Raw genomic sequence first — 16,746 nt, 5'->3', positions numbered from 1 at the left:
ATCTGTAACTGCAGTGATTCGCGGAATTATCATCTTTACGTGGGTTGTAAATCGGCATGAAACAGCGCGGATGAACACAGTGTTTTGAGGCGAGTGCTGCTGTCAGTCACCGCGCTGTGTGGATACTGTCATACAAAATCACAGATTCACTTTTTGAAAGTTTGACCAACATAAGAATTTTCATAAGAAAATGTCTTCTGAACAAGTAAGTAACATCCATTTTTGTTCTGACATGATAAGCTTCGTTAGATTTAACGCGATTTACAGCAACCGTGCAAATTATAGCCTACTTTGTTCTCAAATTGTTCATGTTAACAACATCACATCAGCATTGCGTGACTAATGTTAAATTTAATGTGTTTTATGGTTACCTGTGTAGTTCAGAATTCATATTCTCCATAATAGCAAAACGAGAAAGGCACAACAAAGGAAACTCCATAACTGTGTGAATTAAGAAAACGTACTGTTACACGATTGAACTATTGAAATGTCTTACTTGTTCAGCAGAAAAAAGCCGTCTCTTCTTCCGTTTTGAACCCCTTCAAAACACGGAGTTCACGCACTTTTCAAAAGCCCCGCCGATGTTTAATCCTTGTGTTCGCATGAGACGGTTTCTTTCTCTTTCTCTAGCCAGCTTAAATCCGAAGTACGAAGTCTTTTGGGTTTTATAACTGCTGAATCTCCAGTTGACACCGATGATTGTTGTTTGGATCTTTCTGGATGCCATAAGTTTAATTATGTAAAGTGCTGCGAGAAAAGCCTATCTCTACATCTCGTCACGCGCAGTATAGCCGGCTAGCCGAAACTCCTTCTTTATGTGTACGGGTGTGACGTAATGACGCAAAGACATGCTCGAATTTCCCGCGGAAACCCACCAGTACCACTGGAATTAAAATCATTATTACAAGCTAACCGTTTTGAATCTAGCTATGGCAAGCAGATAGTTTTGACCACTGGCAGAATACGTTTTTTTTTAATACAATTATTTTGGATTATTTTTTACTTAAAAAAGCTACGGACTGCAGCTTTAATAGTGAGAATTCGACCCTAATTTAAAGTGTAACCAATGTTTTTGTGCAAATGTTTTTTGAACATTATTAAAGACCTGATAACTTTGAATGAACATTCTATTAGTGTTAGAGAAGGAACATTTGTTCACATCTTTGCAAGAATGTTCCCTTTTAGCTGGAAATGTACAATATAGCATTTTTTCACAATATTTTGGCTTTTGTTATTGGAAACCAGTTTTAAAAACAGCTGAGTTATGGCTGAAAAATATAATTAAGTTAGTACGGTTGCTACTTTGAATTAGTTTCTCCACAACACATACTGAATTTAAAGAAGACAGAAAAAAATGCACATTGTTTTTCTAGTTTAAAAATGAGTTAAGTCCTAACCAGGCAACATGAGCCCCTTTCACACAGCGCGTTGATCCCGGGAAATTGCCAGAACGCCTTCTGTGTGAACTCAAACACGACCCGGGATCGATGCCGGGTTGGGGACCTAGTAACATTGACGGGATCAGTCCCGGAACGCGCTCTGTGTGAACAAAAGCCAGAACCAATGCCGTGTCGTAATGATGACGCTGAAGTGAAGTGAAAGCAGGCTAGTGAAACGGTACGTAATGCGCTAGTTTATGATCGAATCAGAGAAAAAAATGCACAAGCGTGGTTTCTCCAGAGAGAAATCGCAGCTCATAAGCAAACTGTACACGCTGCTGAGACATTACATATGTCACATCGATGTCACGTGTCTTTACGGGATTTTTTTTACGGGTTGTGTGTGAACGCACTCTCTGATTCCGGAAAATCACGGGCAGTGTGAATGAACCAAAATCAATCGCTTTATCCGTGTATTTTCCGGAATCTCTGTGTGAAAGGGGCTATGATGAGTTTAAGCATCAAGAACACTTTTCTGTAAACTTTATTTTTGAAAGCAAACATGCTGCATGACATGAAAAATTCAGCGGTGTTGAGCAGGATTTGGGGATTTAAATGAGATTCCACTGTTGGACGGGCAACCCGACTTCAAATGGAAATACAAACCAAGTGACTGACAGAATGACAAGTCGCTCGTCATGATCGAGACAAAAACTTACATTAACATGCAAGAAGATTTACAACTAGTCACAATATATGTAAAGAAATGGTGAACCAGAAAAGATAATTCCACTAGCGATTGGTGAGCAACTACAGTCTCTTCAAACACTAAATCTATCAGTCAACACTAATGACTATTGGGAAGTTAATTCTGTTGGCTCTAGCTTGGCAATGGAGAAACTCACCATCTTCATCCAGGGCCAGAAGCGCTGCACCTCGAGTAAGCAGAACCTCCACCACCGTGGCAAGACCATTTCTTGCTGCAATATGCAGAGGCCTAGTGGTGTGTAGACAGAAAAACCTCAACTGTGAAAATAACCAAACAATCAACACACACATACACTTATAATATGGGAATGCTCACGTTTGAAGTGCACTATTTGTGGCATTGATGAGCGAGGGGTCGTCAATCTCAGCCAGAATGAGAAGAGCACACATTTCATGACCCTGTTGAGTTAAACGCGTGATGATCATTGGCTGTGTTTACATGCACAACTTTTGTTTTGCAATTTGATTGATGAATCTGAATGTAGTGTTTACATGAATGCTAAACATGTGATCGGGTTAATGTGCGCGTTTATATGTCACAATCTTCAAATCGGAATAATTTTTTGCACGAGTTTCCCGCTGTTTGCGCATAATAAACATTCTCTTACATTGGTTCTTTATTTGTTTTAAACAACACACTTGATATTTATCCATTTCTGGTCATAATTTGGAGACAATGAGCATATGAACTGTTGTGTCGTGCTGCTTATATTTATAACGCTGTAAAAATGCCCAAAACCAGTCGTCTGTGGATGAGAGTCTGAAACAAGGACTGGTGGGACGTTGTCCTGCTCCACTTCACAGAGGCTGAGGAGTGAAAGGAGAATTTTAGAAAGACGGGACACTCATTTAAGTGTGTCATTTATTCACAATGACACAAGTTATACGTCATTGCGCTATTTCTACATCATTGTGGTTTTGGTTTTCAATCCGATCAAGTGTTCACATGTCCTCTCGATCGGATTAGAAAATGAACAAACCACCCCTTTCAATCCGATCGAAATTTCTTTCGGATCGATTTAGGCGTTTACATGAAGGCTTTACAGTCCGATTGAGTCATCAATCCGATTACTAACGGATTATTTGGTTGCATGTAAACGTAGCCACTGATAATCTGAACATGTGGTGTAATATAGGACACTATGAGAGCTAGGGTACATTACTCTTCTACAAGCCATGTGAAGTGCCGAGTTTCTGTCGATGTCCAGAAGTGAGAGGTTCGCCCTGGACTGATGAAGCAAGATGTCTAGAACCAAATAAGGTTTGAGCAGATCAATAAGACTACGAAAGATAACATCTTTTTAAATCAATGGAACACACAACCACTCTACACACGGTAACAGAAAGCACTAGACAATAAAAACAATACAAACCGACAGCAGACGTATGCCCATTTTCAGCAGCAACCATTAATGCAGAGCGTCCGGTGTAATCAACTGAGTTTACATCTGAACCGGAGGCCAACGCCAGATGCAGTGCTGCCGTATTTCCTGCATGTGCAGATGCATGTAGTGGAGTCCTGTAGACAAAATACACTGAGAATATTAAAGTGCTCCTATTATATATATATTTAAAAAAAAAAAAACATTCTCATAATATCCATTGCAGCATCAGCTCTTTTCTCTCAGTGTCTGAAACGGTTCAATCAAGGATTCAGTCTTTCTAAACCCCGCCTCTCTGAGAGCTGCTCTGCTCTGATTGGTCAGATAACTCAGTCTGCTGTGATTGGTCATCCGTGTCAGAAACTAAACCCTCATTATCATATCTGAGTTTCAGCTCTGGATCTTCCTCAGCTCTTGATACTCAGTGATACGAACAGTAACGATGGTGTCGGTTTTACCGTTTCAATCTCATCAAAGTGGATTTGCTTTGTGAGCAGAAAACAGCGTCTTCTCCACATGAACAACACGAGCCAAACTCTTCCAGTCTCAGATACAACTACAGTGTTTGAGGGTCAAAGTAGACGTTGTTCACGGCAGCCGATGAAGAACATAGACTGGCATTATGCAAATATGTTACAGACCTGCGCAGATTCAGCAGGAAGTCAGACTGGAAATACTGACGACTCGTTTCAGTTCAGAATCACTTCTTTCTTTCGGGAGACAAAAACTCCATTTATCTGCACTTTGATCTGTGAAACTTTGCAGATCTTTTACAGTCACAAACAGCTCTATTACACACTCCATGAAAGGGAATATCCCCAAAAATTAAAAATGGATAATAATAGGGCTGACTTCTAATAGTCGAGGATTCGACGATTCGATTCGGAGAGGTCTGATTCGACTATGAACCTCATAGTCGAATAGTAGGGAAGTGTTATGTAACCAATAGGGGTGTGACGGTTATTATACAACTGTGAGACCAACGGTTATAGTTGAACACCGTCATTAGAACTCTATAACCACCAAAACCGTGCTATTAAAATATTTTTTACAAACATTTTTTATCATAGAGAATGTTTAAATACTAATATCATCTTACGAGGGAAGCGGAGGCGGAGTTAGTGGTGCGATCGGAGGCTGAGTGCTGGAGATGATTCGGGAGAGGTCTGTGCACCTTTACCGATCAGAGCGCGTGCTGACACGGAGTAAAGCCTTGTTCTGTTTCATTCCTACTGACCGCCAGAGGCAGTAGTGGATAATCGCTGCGCCAGCTAGATAGATCGAGAAGAATATAACAACAAAGTCACGTCATGACGCAGACCGAGACGCGAGGATATAACCCACAGCGACTCGGTGCCCAGCCTCTTTCGCTTTCTCGCTTTTGATAGGTCGTTTGTTTTTCACGCTGTCCCGTGCAGCTTACCTGAGTTGCGAGGATTCGCCCTCCCAAGCTGTGACAGCGCGCTCTACACTATCATCAGGACGGATATCTTGGATTATTTTTCTTCACTATGTGAGTGCATGCGAATATTTGTTATTGTGTCGGCGATACTCTGTGCTTCACGGTACTATCCGGTGGCTGGTTTCGACCGCGCTTAGGTTGCGTTCACCGCAAACCTAAAACGTTATATCTGTTATATCTATATATATTTTTATGTTATCATGCCTCGCGGTTCTATCCGAAGGCAGACTTGACTTACGTTACGTTATTGTGTTAGTCATTGAATGCCTCGCGGTTCTATCCGAAGGCAGACTTGACTTTTACGTTACTTGTGAGAGCGTTTCATGTTATATCATTTTCGGTTCTATCCGAAGATTTTTTCGAACTGCTCAGTGGGTGTTATTACAGTTTTAAGTGCCTACGGTGCTAACCGAGGACGTTTTATTGACGGAGTCATGGATCATAGCTCTCTCATCTCCGTTTCAAGTTGTAAGTTGTGTCCGAATACGCTTCTTCCCGACGACGGACACGATCGATGCCCATCATGTTTAGGAGCTCAACATCTGAAGGAGGCCCTGACTAATCTGTGTTTGCATTGTAGTATGCTACCGATGTCAGAGAGACAGCTTCGCCTTGCTGAGTTAGACATGAACTCGCCTGTTAGCCTCGCACAACAGCCGCGTCAGCAGCTGCTGGCGCTCCACCGAGCAAGAAGAAATCTGTACAGAAAGACACTTCAGAACACTTGTTATCGAAGACTGTAGCTTCTCTCTCTTCAGAAATGATGGAGATGAAACGTCTTCTTCAGTCTTTACAACCCCCAGTGTCGGCCCCACACACTGAGAACACACCAGTGGATGAGAGTGATTTACAACCTCCACATGCTATAGATTTTGACGCTCTCTCCATGAGTGCGTCTAATTCACATTTTCTTGATGCAGAATCGGTGGAACCTGCCATACAACCCACCCTCCCAAACTATGTTTTTTCTAACCTATATGCTACAGGTGGTTCGAGCGGTGGTTCTGTACATTCATCGGGCGCAGGCCCATCTGCTCCAGACGATGTGTTGTCTGTTCTGCAGATGGCAGTGGCTCGTTTGGGTCTTGACAAATCACCTGTCCAACCCATTCAAACCAATGTGTTCTTCAGACAAGCTGCTGATAGTAATGTGTTCACAATGCCACCGTGTAAGGATTTTGTGACAGAATTCTCTAGTGCACTTACCAGTCCCAATGTGCCTAAGAGGAGGTCAAAGACAGCCCGCACTCTTGCCGCAATGGCTGAGGCTGACTCCATTGGGGTAGGACGGGTGCCTGAACTTGAACAGCCGGTTGCAGCTTTGGTGGTATCACCAGATGAGGCTCTAAGAGGCAATGTACACTGCCCGAGTGCACAATGTGGACGTACTGATACTTTATTGAAGAAGGCATACGAGTCGGTAGCCTATATAACTCGAGCTGAGAATACTATCTGCCAGCTGCTTCTTGCCTGCAATAATACAGTAGAGTCAGCAAGCGTTGACGCTTCTAGATTTCAGTTCTTAGAGACGGCTCTGTTGACTATGGGTCATGTGACTCTGGAACTTGGGACACTTTCAGCGACCCTTCTAACAGCCCGGCGTCAGGTATGGCTTGCTCAGGCAAGGTTGCCTGAAGACTGTAAGAAGACGCTGAGAGAACTGCCAATTCTACCAGGACATCTTTTTGGCCCCAATGTTTCTGAGGTATTGGAGAAGAGAATGAAGTTGTCAGAAGCCACACGACAACTGACTCTGGTTCCACGAGCACCACCTTTTAGAATGCCTCTGACTCCGGCTCACCCACGCTATCCGGGCTCAGAGCACCAAGTGCGACAGCAGAACATTTCTCAGCTTCAGGCTCCACAGCGACATAGAGGGGCTGAGGAGGCCCAGGGACGCCGCCCTTTTCATCGTCACCAGCAGGGGAGACCACGTCAGCGCCCCCCCATGGGTCCTAAAGGCAGAGGCCAGAAACCCTGAAGCTATGGGGCCGGCGGTTGGTCGTTTCACTGTGCAGCATCTCCCTTACTGGGCAAATTCAGTGTCCGACCCCTGGGTTCTGGCGACTTTGAGCAGGGGATACACTCTGCAATTCCGATGCCGGCCTCCCAAGTTTTCAGGAATCTTTCCGACAGTAGTCAAAGATGTAACCAGTTCAATGGCCCTTTCCTTAGAAATTCATTCACTGTTACTGAAAGGAGCCATAGAAAAAGTTATTCCCCTCAGTCAGAGGGACGGGTTTTACTCCACGTACTTCCTTGTTCCAAAAAAAGATGGCGGTTTTCGCCCAGTTCTAGACCTGAGACGCCTAAACGTGTTCTTGAAGTCTCTTCCTTTCCGAATGTTACGCACAGTCGACGTTCTTCGATCTGTGACGAAAGGAGACTGGTTTATGAGTGTGGACTTGAAGGACGCTTACTTCCATGTTCCCGTTGCTCCTCACCACAGGAAGTTCCTAATATTCAGCTTTCAGAATCAAGCCTATCAGTTCAGAGTTCTACCATTCGGTCTATCTCTGGCTCCTGGTGTTTTCACAATATGCATGAGTGCGGCCCTGTCTTCTCTTTGGTCCAAGGGCATGAGGATTCTGCCCTATTTAGACGATTGGCTGCTCTGTGCCCCAACAATACGACATGCGTTACACAACACCAGGATTGTGCTAGAGCATATCCAGAGGTTGGGCCTTACTGTGAACGACACAAAGAGTCATCTGGTCCCACAACAGACCATAACCTTTATAGGAATAACACTCAATTCAATCATAATGTCTGCCACATTGTCTCACGCACGGACAGACAATATTTGTCAGTTACTGACTCGTTTCGGTCAGGGGACAAAACTGCCTTATGGCGTCCTTCTGCAACTAATGGGGATGTTAGCCGCCGCCACATCTGTGATCCCCTTGGGCTTGCTTCACCTCAGGCCTCTTCAGAGGTGGAGCAACAGCTTAGGGCTAGATTCAGCGAGACATCACCATCGCATGATTGTCGTTTCGCCTGCCTGTGTCCGTGCATTGAAACCCAGGAAAAAGGTAACATTTCTGAAAGCCGGTGTGCCTCTAGGGGTGGTGTCCTCCCGTCGGGAAGTGATCACGACCGATGCTTCACTAACAGGATGGGGGGCAACGTGGAACCAGAGGGGAATTGGTGGTCACTGGTCACCCAGGGAGGCCTTAGAACATATCAACGTCCTTGAGCTGAAGGCAGTGTACTTAGCTCTACAACACTTCTTACCAAACCTGATGGGTCGTCATGTGCTTGTCCGGTCCGACAACACGTCGACGGTCTTTCATTTGAATCATCAGGGCGGCACCAGGTCTCTTGCGTCTTTACTGCTAACTCGCAAGATCCTCACATGGTCTTAGGGCCGGCTGGCCTCATTAAGGGCAGTTCATCTTCCGGGATTGGACAATCAAGTGGCGGATGCTCTGTCCAGGGATCTGCTGCTCCCGGGGAATGGAGACTTCACCCGGATGTAGTACAGTTGATTTGGCGACGGTTTGGCAAGGCAGAGGTCGACCTGTTTGCATCGGTAATGACCACTCATTGCTGCTGGTGGTTTGCGAGAACCGAGACGTCCAGCCCATTGGGACAGGATGCATTAGCCCACAAGTGGCCGAGTTGCCTGTTGTATGCGTTCCCTCCATTTCCACTTCTGTGGGAAACATTACATCGTATATTCCTATACAAGCACAGGGTGCTTTTAGTGGCACCTCGATGGCCATCCAGGCTATGGTTTCCTCTCCTTCTGAGTCTGTTACAAGGCGAACCATGGCAGCTTCCCACCAGACGGGACCTTCTTTCTCAGATGCACGGCCGTGTTTGGCACCCAGATCCAACTCGTCTTCAGCTCTGGGTTTGGCCCTTGGGTCCAGATCACAGTTAATGGATTGTGAACCAGCAGTAGTGAACACTATCGGCAACGCTAGGGCTCCTTCGACATGACAACTTTATGCTGCTCATTGGAGAATATTTTCTTCTTGGTGTGGGGATCAAGGAATTGACCCAGTTCACTGTACTGTGCCGACAGTTTTGAGTTTCCTGCAGCATCTATTTGTTGACAACAGGGCGGCCTCCACTTTAAAAGTTTATGTTACTGCCATATCTGCTTATCATGACCCGGTTGCTGGTGCTTCCCTTGGGTCTCATAACCTTGTTTGTAGTTTTCTGAGGCGTTTAAAGCCCGTTCGTTCTACTCCCTTTCCTGTGTGGGACTTACCGCTTGTTCTAGAGTCCCTTTGTACACCACCATTTGAGCCGTTAGCTGTATGTTAAGTCTACCGCTTCTTTTAGACAGACGGATCAGTTGTTTGTTTGTTATGGTGAGGTACACAAGGGTGCACCTTTGTCCAAACAGAGATTATCACGCTGGATTGTTGAGACGATAAAGTTGGCGTATAATAAATCTCATCAGCCCTTACCAGTGGGTGTTACTTGTCACTCCACTAGGGCCGTGTCTTCGTCTTGGGCCACTTTACGGGGAGTTCCCTTGGCGGATGTCTGCGAAGCTGCTACCTGGTCTTCTCCATGCACCTTCGCGCGGTTCTACAAGGTTAACGTGGCTGCTTCCCATGATGTGAGCTCTGCAGTCCTTCTGGAGCAACCCTGATGTTTGCAGGTGGGTGGCATTCCTCATGACCGTGTTGGTATGCGTCATCCACTAGTGCTTTGCACTGCCTCTGGCGGTCAGTAGCAATGAAACAGAACGCTAGTTACGTATGTAACTGTGGTTCTGTGAATTCCGGATGACCGCCAGAGTCCCTCGTCACTCGGAATGCGCGAGAAAGCATTCTGAGGCTGGGCACCGAGTCGCTGTGGGTTATATCCTCGCGTCTCGGTCTGCGTCATGACGTGACTTTGTTGTTATATTCTTCTCGATCTATCTAGCTGGCGCAGCGATTATCCACTAGTGCTTTGCACTGCCTCTGGCGGTCATCCGGAATTCACAGAACCACAGTTACATACGTAACTAGCGTTTATACTCGACGCGTCCGAACGAGCGCGAAGGTGCGCACGGCAAAATATGACGCGTTGGGTGCGCAAGACCGGCAAGACCCCATTTCGCTTGGCTGTGTGCACAGCTTTTTTTGTAACGGCGCACGTAACGCCGCATCCGAGGATGAACGACTTCAAGCCGAATCTGCCCGAGCGTGTAGGCTACGTCTCACCGCACCGGCATGCAGTTTGCGCGTCTTTTTGCGCAATGTTTTTTTGTTAAAGGGGTCATATAATGGTACATGCACTTTTACAAGTTGATAGTACTGAAATGTGTGTTGGCAGTGCCTGTACACAAACATCATATAATGATAAAAATCCATCCAGTGGTTTTGTTTTAATCTCCTTATATGTTTTCCCCTGCCTCAAATCGAGCCGTTCGTTTTTGTGACGTCAATAAAACGGAAGCCCCTCCCACGATTGTTGATTGACGGGAGCGTTTCAACACAGACCCGCCCTCGCACATGAGGTAGCTGTCAATCATAGTCTGCGCGGCGCGGACCGGCGCGGTCATTGTTGATGTGCCGGAGCACTGTCTATGAGCAGAATGGTGTCTAAGCGATTGTGGTGTTCTGTTCTTGGGTGTAATAACGAACACAGTCATTTTAATGTTCCTGAATCCGAACCGCTGAAGACGCAGTGGCTGAGTTTTGTTTTCGAAGGGAATATTCCACACGAGCAACGTCAATGCTCTCATGGTTGCGCGAATCATTTCACACACCAGACTGCTTTATAAACGAGGGTCAGTATAAAGCTGGATTTGCTAAGAAGCTGCTCCTGAATAAAGGATCGGTACCAGATATTCGTGTTCCTGCTGAACCTCCAGAAGAACGGAAGTGAGTGAAACGTTTTATTAAACTTTATATTAATATATTAATCTTTGCAAATCGCTAGCTGCACGCTTCACAATGAATGCGTCTAAGGTTTACACTCAGGGTACATTACGGCATGTTTTCTATATATGACGTTCTCAATATAATTCATAATTCCACGTTTATACTGAACAACGCGTTATGGTTATTGTGTTATTGTGTTATAAACGGTGTATGCGCAGAACAGAGGGGCGGAGTGAGCGCAGCTCATGATCATTTAAAGGCATATGCACTGAAACGGCGTGCTGAAAACAGAGCTGTTTTTGACCAGGTAAAATAAGTGTTTTCTTACAATACTAATGAGAATTTTTAATTAAAGTATATTACAAACTTTTAATTTAGACCCTAAAGAATCATATTAGCTTGTACAAAAATGGCATTATATGACCCCTTTAAGGTTTTGTTAACTGTGTGTGATTTATTTTAAACAAAGCATGTTTTGGCACGTTGTTGTTTTTGAAGCCAATTTGTTCCTATTTTATGTGAACTTTTCTGATGTTTGATATAGCCTATGTGTGATATGTTTTGTTCATCTGGCTTTAAATGAATAAAAGGTATTTGTTACACACCATGTTTTTCTTTTAGTTTTTTTTTAGCTCTTTTGTTTGAAATGGAAAAAATCTAGCAGCTATCAAAAAAAAAGAAAAAAAAAAAAGGTTAGACTATCAGTCGACTACGGCAAATTCACGAATCAGATTCGACTATGAAAATCCTTAGTCGAAAACAGCCCTAGAATAATAATAATCTTTCTGAAATATCGGTGGCTTTTTGACAGTAGCTTTTAAAAAGAGACCCTTGTTTATCCTAAGTGGTTTGTGACCCACTGTAAACCATTCAAGTTTCTCTCTCTAACTATATTAACTATACTATAACAGACACACACACACACACACCTTCCTTTGGCATCTCTGAGGTTCATGATCTTTGGTCCTATAGTTTCAACAAGCAGTTGAGCGGCACCATCGTGACCAGTGATTCTGTGGAGGAAGAAACAGGAAATGTTCTCATCATGAAATATGTGTGTTTTGAACAGAAAGCTTCTGAAGATGGACAGGAGAGGTTCGCTCACAGTGCACAGTGCAATGGTGTGAAGGCATTTCCTTCCTGGAAGCTTGATGGTCTATATTCAAGTAAAACTTCGAGACAGTCATTGTGCCCTGTGTGTAAAAAAAAAAACTTTTACATGACTTGTAAATACAGTATGTTTCTTTAAACTCACCATGAAATCAAATTAGACAATTCTTGTTTTTTATGGAATATTGCAGTATTTCTTATTAATGATTTATCCGTGCACATCATTATTGTTATTTTTAAATTCATGTGCCTTCATAATCTTTGATTAAAATAACTTCCCCTCCCTCTTGCAGCATCTTTTCTTCTCTGATGACGAGGGCGGGGCTATAACCTGTCACTCACATGAGATCAGCCAATAGCAAACCACAACCATCCAATCAGTTCCTCAGACAAATTCAAGCCCCGCCCACATTTGTTCTTGTTACAGAAGCGCTTCACTTTCGTATACGTCACAATAGGAAAGAAAAGACAATAGCACATTCCGTTTCATGCCAACTTTAATTTTAGGTAGAAAATGAAAGATTTGTCATTGATTGATATAAATCTCAACTGATGTTTCTCCATTGCTCTAGTATTTCTTAAAGGTTATAGAATGGGATTTTACCATGGTAAGCAGCGCAGTGAGTGGGTGTGTAAGCACTGTAGTCTAGCAGAGAGTCAAGGGGGTCTGAAAGTGACGCTGCATCCAGTAAGGGCCGCAATAGTCCCGCATGACCACAAGAGGAAGCCAAATGCAAAGGGCTTCTGCCATGAGCGTCCCGGCACAGAGCGAAGGCTCCATGCACCAGCAGTGCGGACACACACTCCTCATTCCCAACAACTGCCTGAAACACACAGAGGACACTGACATTCAGTTTGCTTTACTCGCATTGCATAATCATTTTCAAGAGCTTGTGGTATTCTTAGTTTCATTTTGTACTACACTATAAAAAAAGTAGTTTTTTTTAAAGTTCAAAATAAAATAGACAATTGGAGTATGTTTTACAAGAAAACAGCATTTAATTGTTAAATAATGTTACCATTTCTGAGTGAAATTTGTTTCTACAATTTTTTTTTCAGTGTAGCACTAAAAGAAACTCCAAATTGTGCCCATAATGAATGCAAAAGTTATCTGAGCTGCCATCGAAATTGAGCATTTCACCCATTATGAACATTTGGTCAACAAAATGCTGATGTAATTTGATGACGAAAAATAGTTGTTTACACACACACACACACACACACACACACACACACACACACACACTGAGAGAAGATAAAATATGTCCCAAGACATGAATTGGGGTTTTTTCACCCTTAAGTGTGGACCAAAATGTAACACAACACTCAGTGACAGCTGTCCGCTCAGTAACCACATGTATTCTGGGTTAGAGAGCCATCCAATCAATTCCCAATGGACAAAATCAAGTCCAGCCCTACAAAATCCTGTCCAAAAAGCAAAAAGTTTAAATAACTGCTTCTGCTGTGAATTCAAGCAACAAGGCAAAACACATTTTAGTGGAACAAAGTGATTGTGATTTTTCATAAACTCATATTTATGAATTTAAAAAGTTGCTCTGTGTGGAAAGAGAAATGTGAGAAACAAGATTCCAAGTGAAATAATTTGATTGATAATCGTATATTGTGGATTGAAGCAGGTGTGTAAATTACAGAAGCAGAGTGTTCTCCTTCACATTGTGAGAGCAGAATAAAACCTCATTCATTCAAAGCTGAATCTCTATAACGAAAAGGCACTGCAAATATACCTTCATTAAATCCATCCCAGACCACCTCTGAATAGGCTTCAAGTTCACAGTTCACAGTCACTTACTGTGTGAATCTCAGTGAGATTCGATCGTAAATCCGATCACGGAAAACACAGGTGTAAAGGGAGCCTTTGCACGCCCAATGACTCCTATAATTAGGCCCCATGTGTTGAACCGTCCTCACTATAGAGCTTAGATCTGCTGACATCTTCACCACATTGAAGCCCAAGTGTCCAGCTAAGCTAATTTCGGATATGATTTCAACCCGCAATGCATGTTTGCCAAATGTGAAACAGAAGGACTAAAATGGAAAGCGTATCTCGTAGGATTAGTTAGTTGCAATGATTGGTTTGCATGCAGGGCGGTGTAAAGACCAAGAAATATGATTCCCTTTTGCAGAATCAGGCGCTCTGCCAACACTCCTTAAAACGACCTATTATCCTTTTTTACATGTTCATCTTTCTTTACAGTGTAATGTCCCTCCAGCGGGAGTTATTCTCTATATCAGTGTCACTGTTTCTGAATCTGAACTTCATTGTAGTCTTGAGTTTTCTTCCGGGAACGTCACAATATACATTCCTCATTTAAATAATTCATACGCAGAATAAAGGGGCGGGGCCTGGTTGAGTTAGTTAGTAGTGTGTTGAAACTGGGGGTTATGGTAAGGGGCGGGACATTTCCCAAACACACTCGAAGCGCTCGACCAATCACAACACACTGCTCCAGCAGACCAATCAGAGCACAGTGTGCTTTTCAGAAGGAGGGGCTTCATCGAGACAGGGGTGCGTTTCCCAAAAGAATAGTTTGCCAACTATGGTCGCAAGTTCTGTCGTTATCAGCATACTGTGGTTCATCGAGTCGTGTTTCCTGAAACCATAGTTCTAACGAACATTCGCAAACAGCATCGCAAAGTTGTGTGGTTGGAACGACAGATCTCGACCAGCTCTCTTGTTTGCATGACGTGGACTTAATATATCCTTATCTTGAGCAAAATAAGCAAGCTGACATTCAGTACAATCTATTTCTTTCATTTCAAATATTTAAAATTTTAATTTACGTCTTTTAGTTTGTCAAGAGATTTAAAACGTAGTTTTTGAATAGTGCGCATGTGCTCTAGTAATGTAAGAACCAGCATATGATTGAATCTGTAAATAAAGCAAAACAACTGAGAAAAATAGTCCTCAGATGTCATGTCCATAATTTATAGAATAAATCTGGCATTAATTCGATCTCAAACAGATTCATTAAAAGTAGTTATTACTCCACCACGTGTGTGACATCATTAACCAGCGTGGTTGAACGACTAATTTGCGACAGTACGGTTTTGGGAAACAGTCGTGACTAGCCTGTTGATTTCTTCAACGATGTATCGTACTATGGTAGTTAAAGGGATAGTTTGTAGTGACTTTGACATACATAATTCACCTTTGTTCTTGGCATTGTTCCTCACTGTTGTTCAGGGATCGTGGTCCCTTTAAAATGTTCTGTATGCGTGATGACGTGAGACGCTAGTCAGCGCCATTTTGGAGTTGAGTGTTTTTGTTTTCAATAATAAACGACACACGCATTCGTGTGCTCAATGTGAGAAGTTGTCTCTTGCGATTTACTACAATTTCCACACTGGTGACCCCGACATTAGTCTGCTGGACGTATCCAGTGACCCAACACGACCATGGCCACGAACGCTGTCACCCTCAAACTCCCCGAATTCTGGGAATCGTCGGCATCGGCTTGGTTTGCCCAGACTGAAGCGCAGTTTGCGTTACGAGAGATCACTGCGGATACAACAAAGTATTACTACGTTGTGTCGGCTCTCGGTAATGCAACAGCATCGAGAGTGGTGAGCCTTCTTACAAACCCTCCGGAAACTGAGAAGTATGCAGCACTCAAAGCCCACCTGTTAAAAACGTTCGGACTGACGGACGCTGAGAGAGCCGGTAGGCTTTTCTCCCTTCAAGGATTGGGTGACAGCAAACCGTCCGAGCTCATGGATCATATGCTGGATCTTTTGGGTGAGCACAGACCCGATTTTCTTTTTATACAGATTTTCCTGCATCAGCTACCTTTACAAGTGAGAGCTGCATTAGCCAACACCACAATCACTGACTGTCGGAGACTGGCCGAAGAGGCTGATAAATTTTTCCTGGCGAGTCAGGGACATTGCGCGGCCGCGCTTTTTCCCGCGCACATCGCTTCGGTGACACGGGACGACTCCACCTTTATCGCGGCTAACACTTCTCGGCGGCAGCAGTCTTCTGGCCCCCAACAACCTTCAGGCTTGTGTTTTTACCATGCGAAGTTTGGTACTAAGGCTAACAAATGTCGCCTACCATGCAGTTTCGGCGGGTCGGGAAACGCAGGGGCCGGCGCTCAGTAGTGGCCATGAGTGTCGGCCGCGTAGGCAGGCTGCTTTTCATCCATGACAGCATCTCCGGACGGCGTTTTCTGTGCGACACAGGAGCACAGAGGAGCGTCCTGCCTGCATCCCGTTTGGACATGGTGACTGACAGCCACGGCACCCCTATGGAAGCTGCCAATGGAAGCCCCATCCGCACTTATGGACAAAGGTACGTCGAATTGTGTTTCGGAGGACAGCGCTTCGGCTGGAACTTTGTTACAGCAAAGGTGGCCGTTCCCCTCCTCGGTGCTGATTTTTTGTGTGCACATGGACTGTTGGTAGATGTAAAGAACCGCCGCCTGATTGACGCCGTCACGTTTTGCTCTTATACATGCACGCTCAGCGGGCCCGACTCCATACGACTGTCTAGCATGCTTTTAGTTTCTGATGATTTCCACCGTCTGCTTGTCAGGTTCCCAGCTCTCACTCAGCCCACTTTCTCTGCATCTGCCGTGAAGCATGGTGCGGAGCATCATCTCGCCACTACTGGTCCGCCCGTCTATGCCCGTGCTCGGCGCCTCGACCCGACCAAGCTTGCCGTTGCAAAGGCTGAGTTTGCGACCATGGAGCGCCTGGGAATAGTCCGCAGATCCGACAGCCCATGGGCATCGCCTCTTCATATCGTCCCCAAACCTGGTGGCGGTTGGCGTCCGTGTGGCGACTACCGGCGG

The 16,746-nt window shown here is 44.4% G+C and overlaps 1 protein-coding gene across 1 annotated transcript in view; it reads right to left on the bottom strand.

Moving 5' to 3' along the window:
• Positions 1 to 16,746, bottom strand: part of LOC130086221 (serine/threonine-protein phosphatase 6 regulatory ankyrin repeat subunit C-like) — a 45,319-nt gene that overhangs the window by 1,664 nt on the left and 26,909 nt on the right. The window contains exons 21-27 of the mRNA XM_056252429.1: positions 12,537 to 12,756; positions 11,928 to 12,015; positions 11,752 to 11,835; positions 3,521 to 3,666; positions 3,311 to 3,393; positions 2,464 to 2,546; positions 2,285 to 2,376 (exon numbers count right to left, since the gene is read on the bottom strand). Of these exons, the coding sequence (XP_056108404.1) occupies positions 2,285 to 2,376; positions 2,464 to 2,546; positions 3,311 to 3,393; positions 3,521 to 3,666; positions 11,752 to 11,835; positions 11,928 to 12,015; positions 12,537 to 12,756 (796 nt within the window). The remainder of the gene's footprint in view (positions 1 to 2,284; positions 2,377 to 2,463; positions 2,547 to 3,310; positions 3,394 to 3,520; positions 3,667 to 11,751; positions 11,836 to 11,927; positions 12,016 to 12,536; positions 12,757 to 16,746) is intronic.

This window comes from Rhinichthys klamathensis, unplaced genomic scaffold, assembly GCF_029890125.1.
Source record: "Rhinichthys klamathensis goyatoka isolate OS25496 unplaced genomic scaffold, OSU_Roscu_1.1 h1tg000095l_1, whole genome shotgun sequence".
Lineage (NCBI taxonomy): Eukaryota > Metazoa > Chordata > Actinopteri > Cypriniformes > Leuciscidae > Rhinichthys > Rhinichthys klamathensis.
Note: the sequence above shows the minus strand (reverse complement) of the source record. Positions and strands in the feature narration are given on the sequence as shown.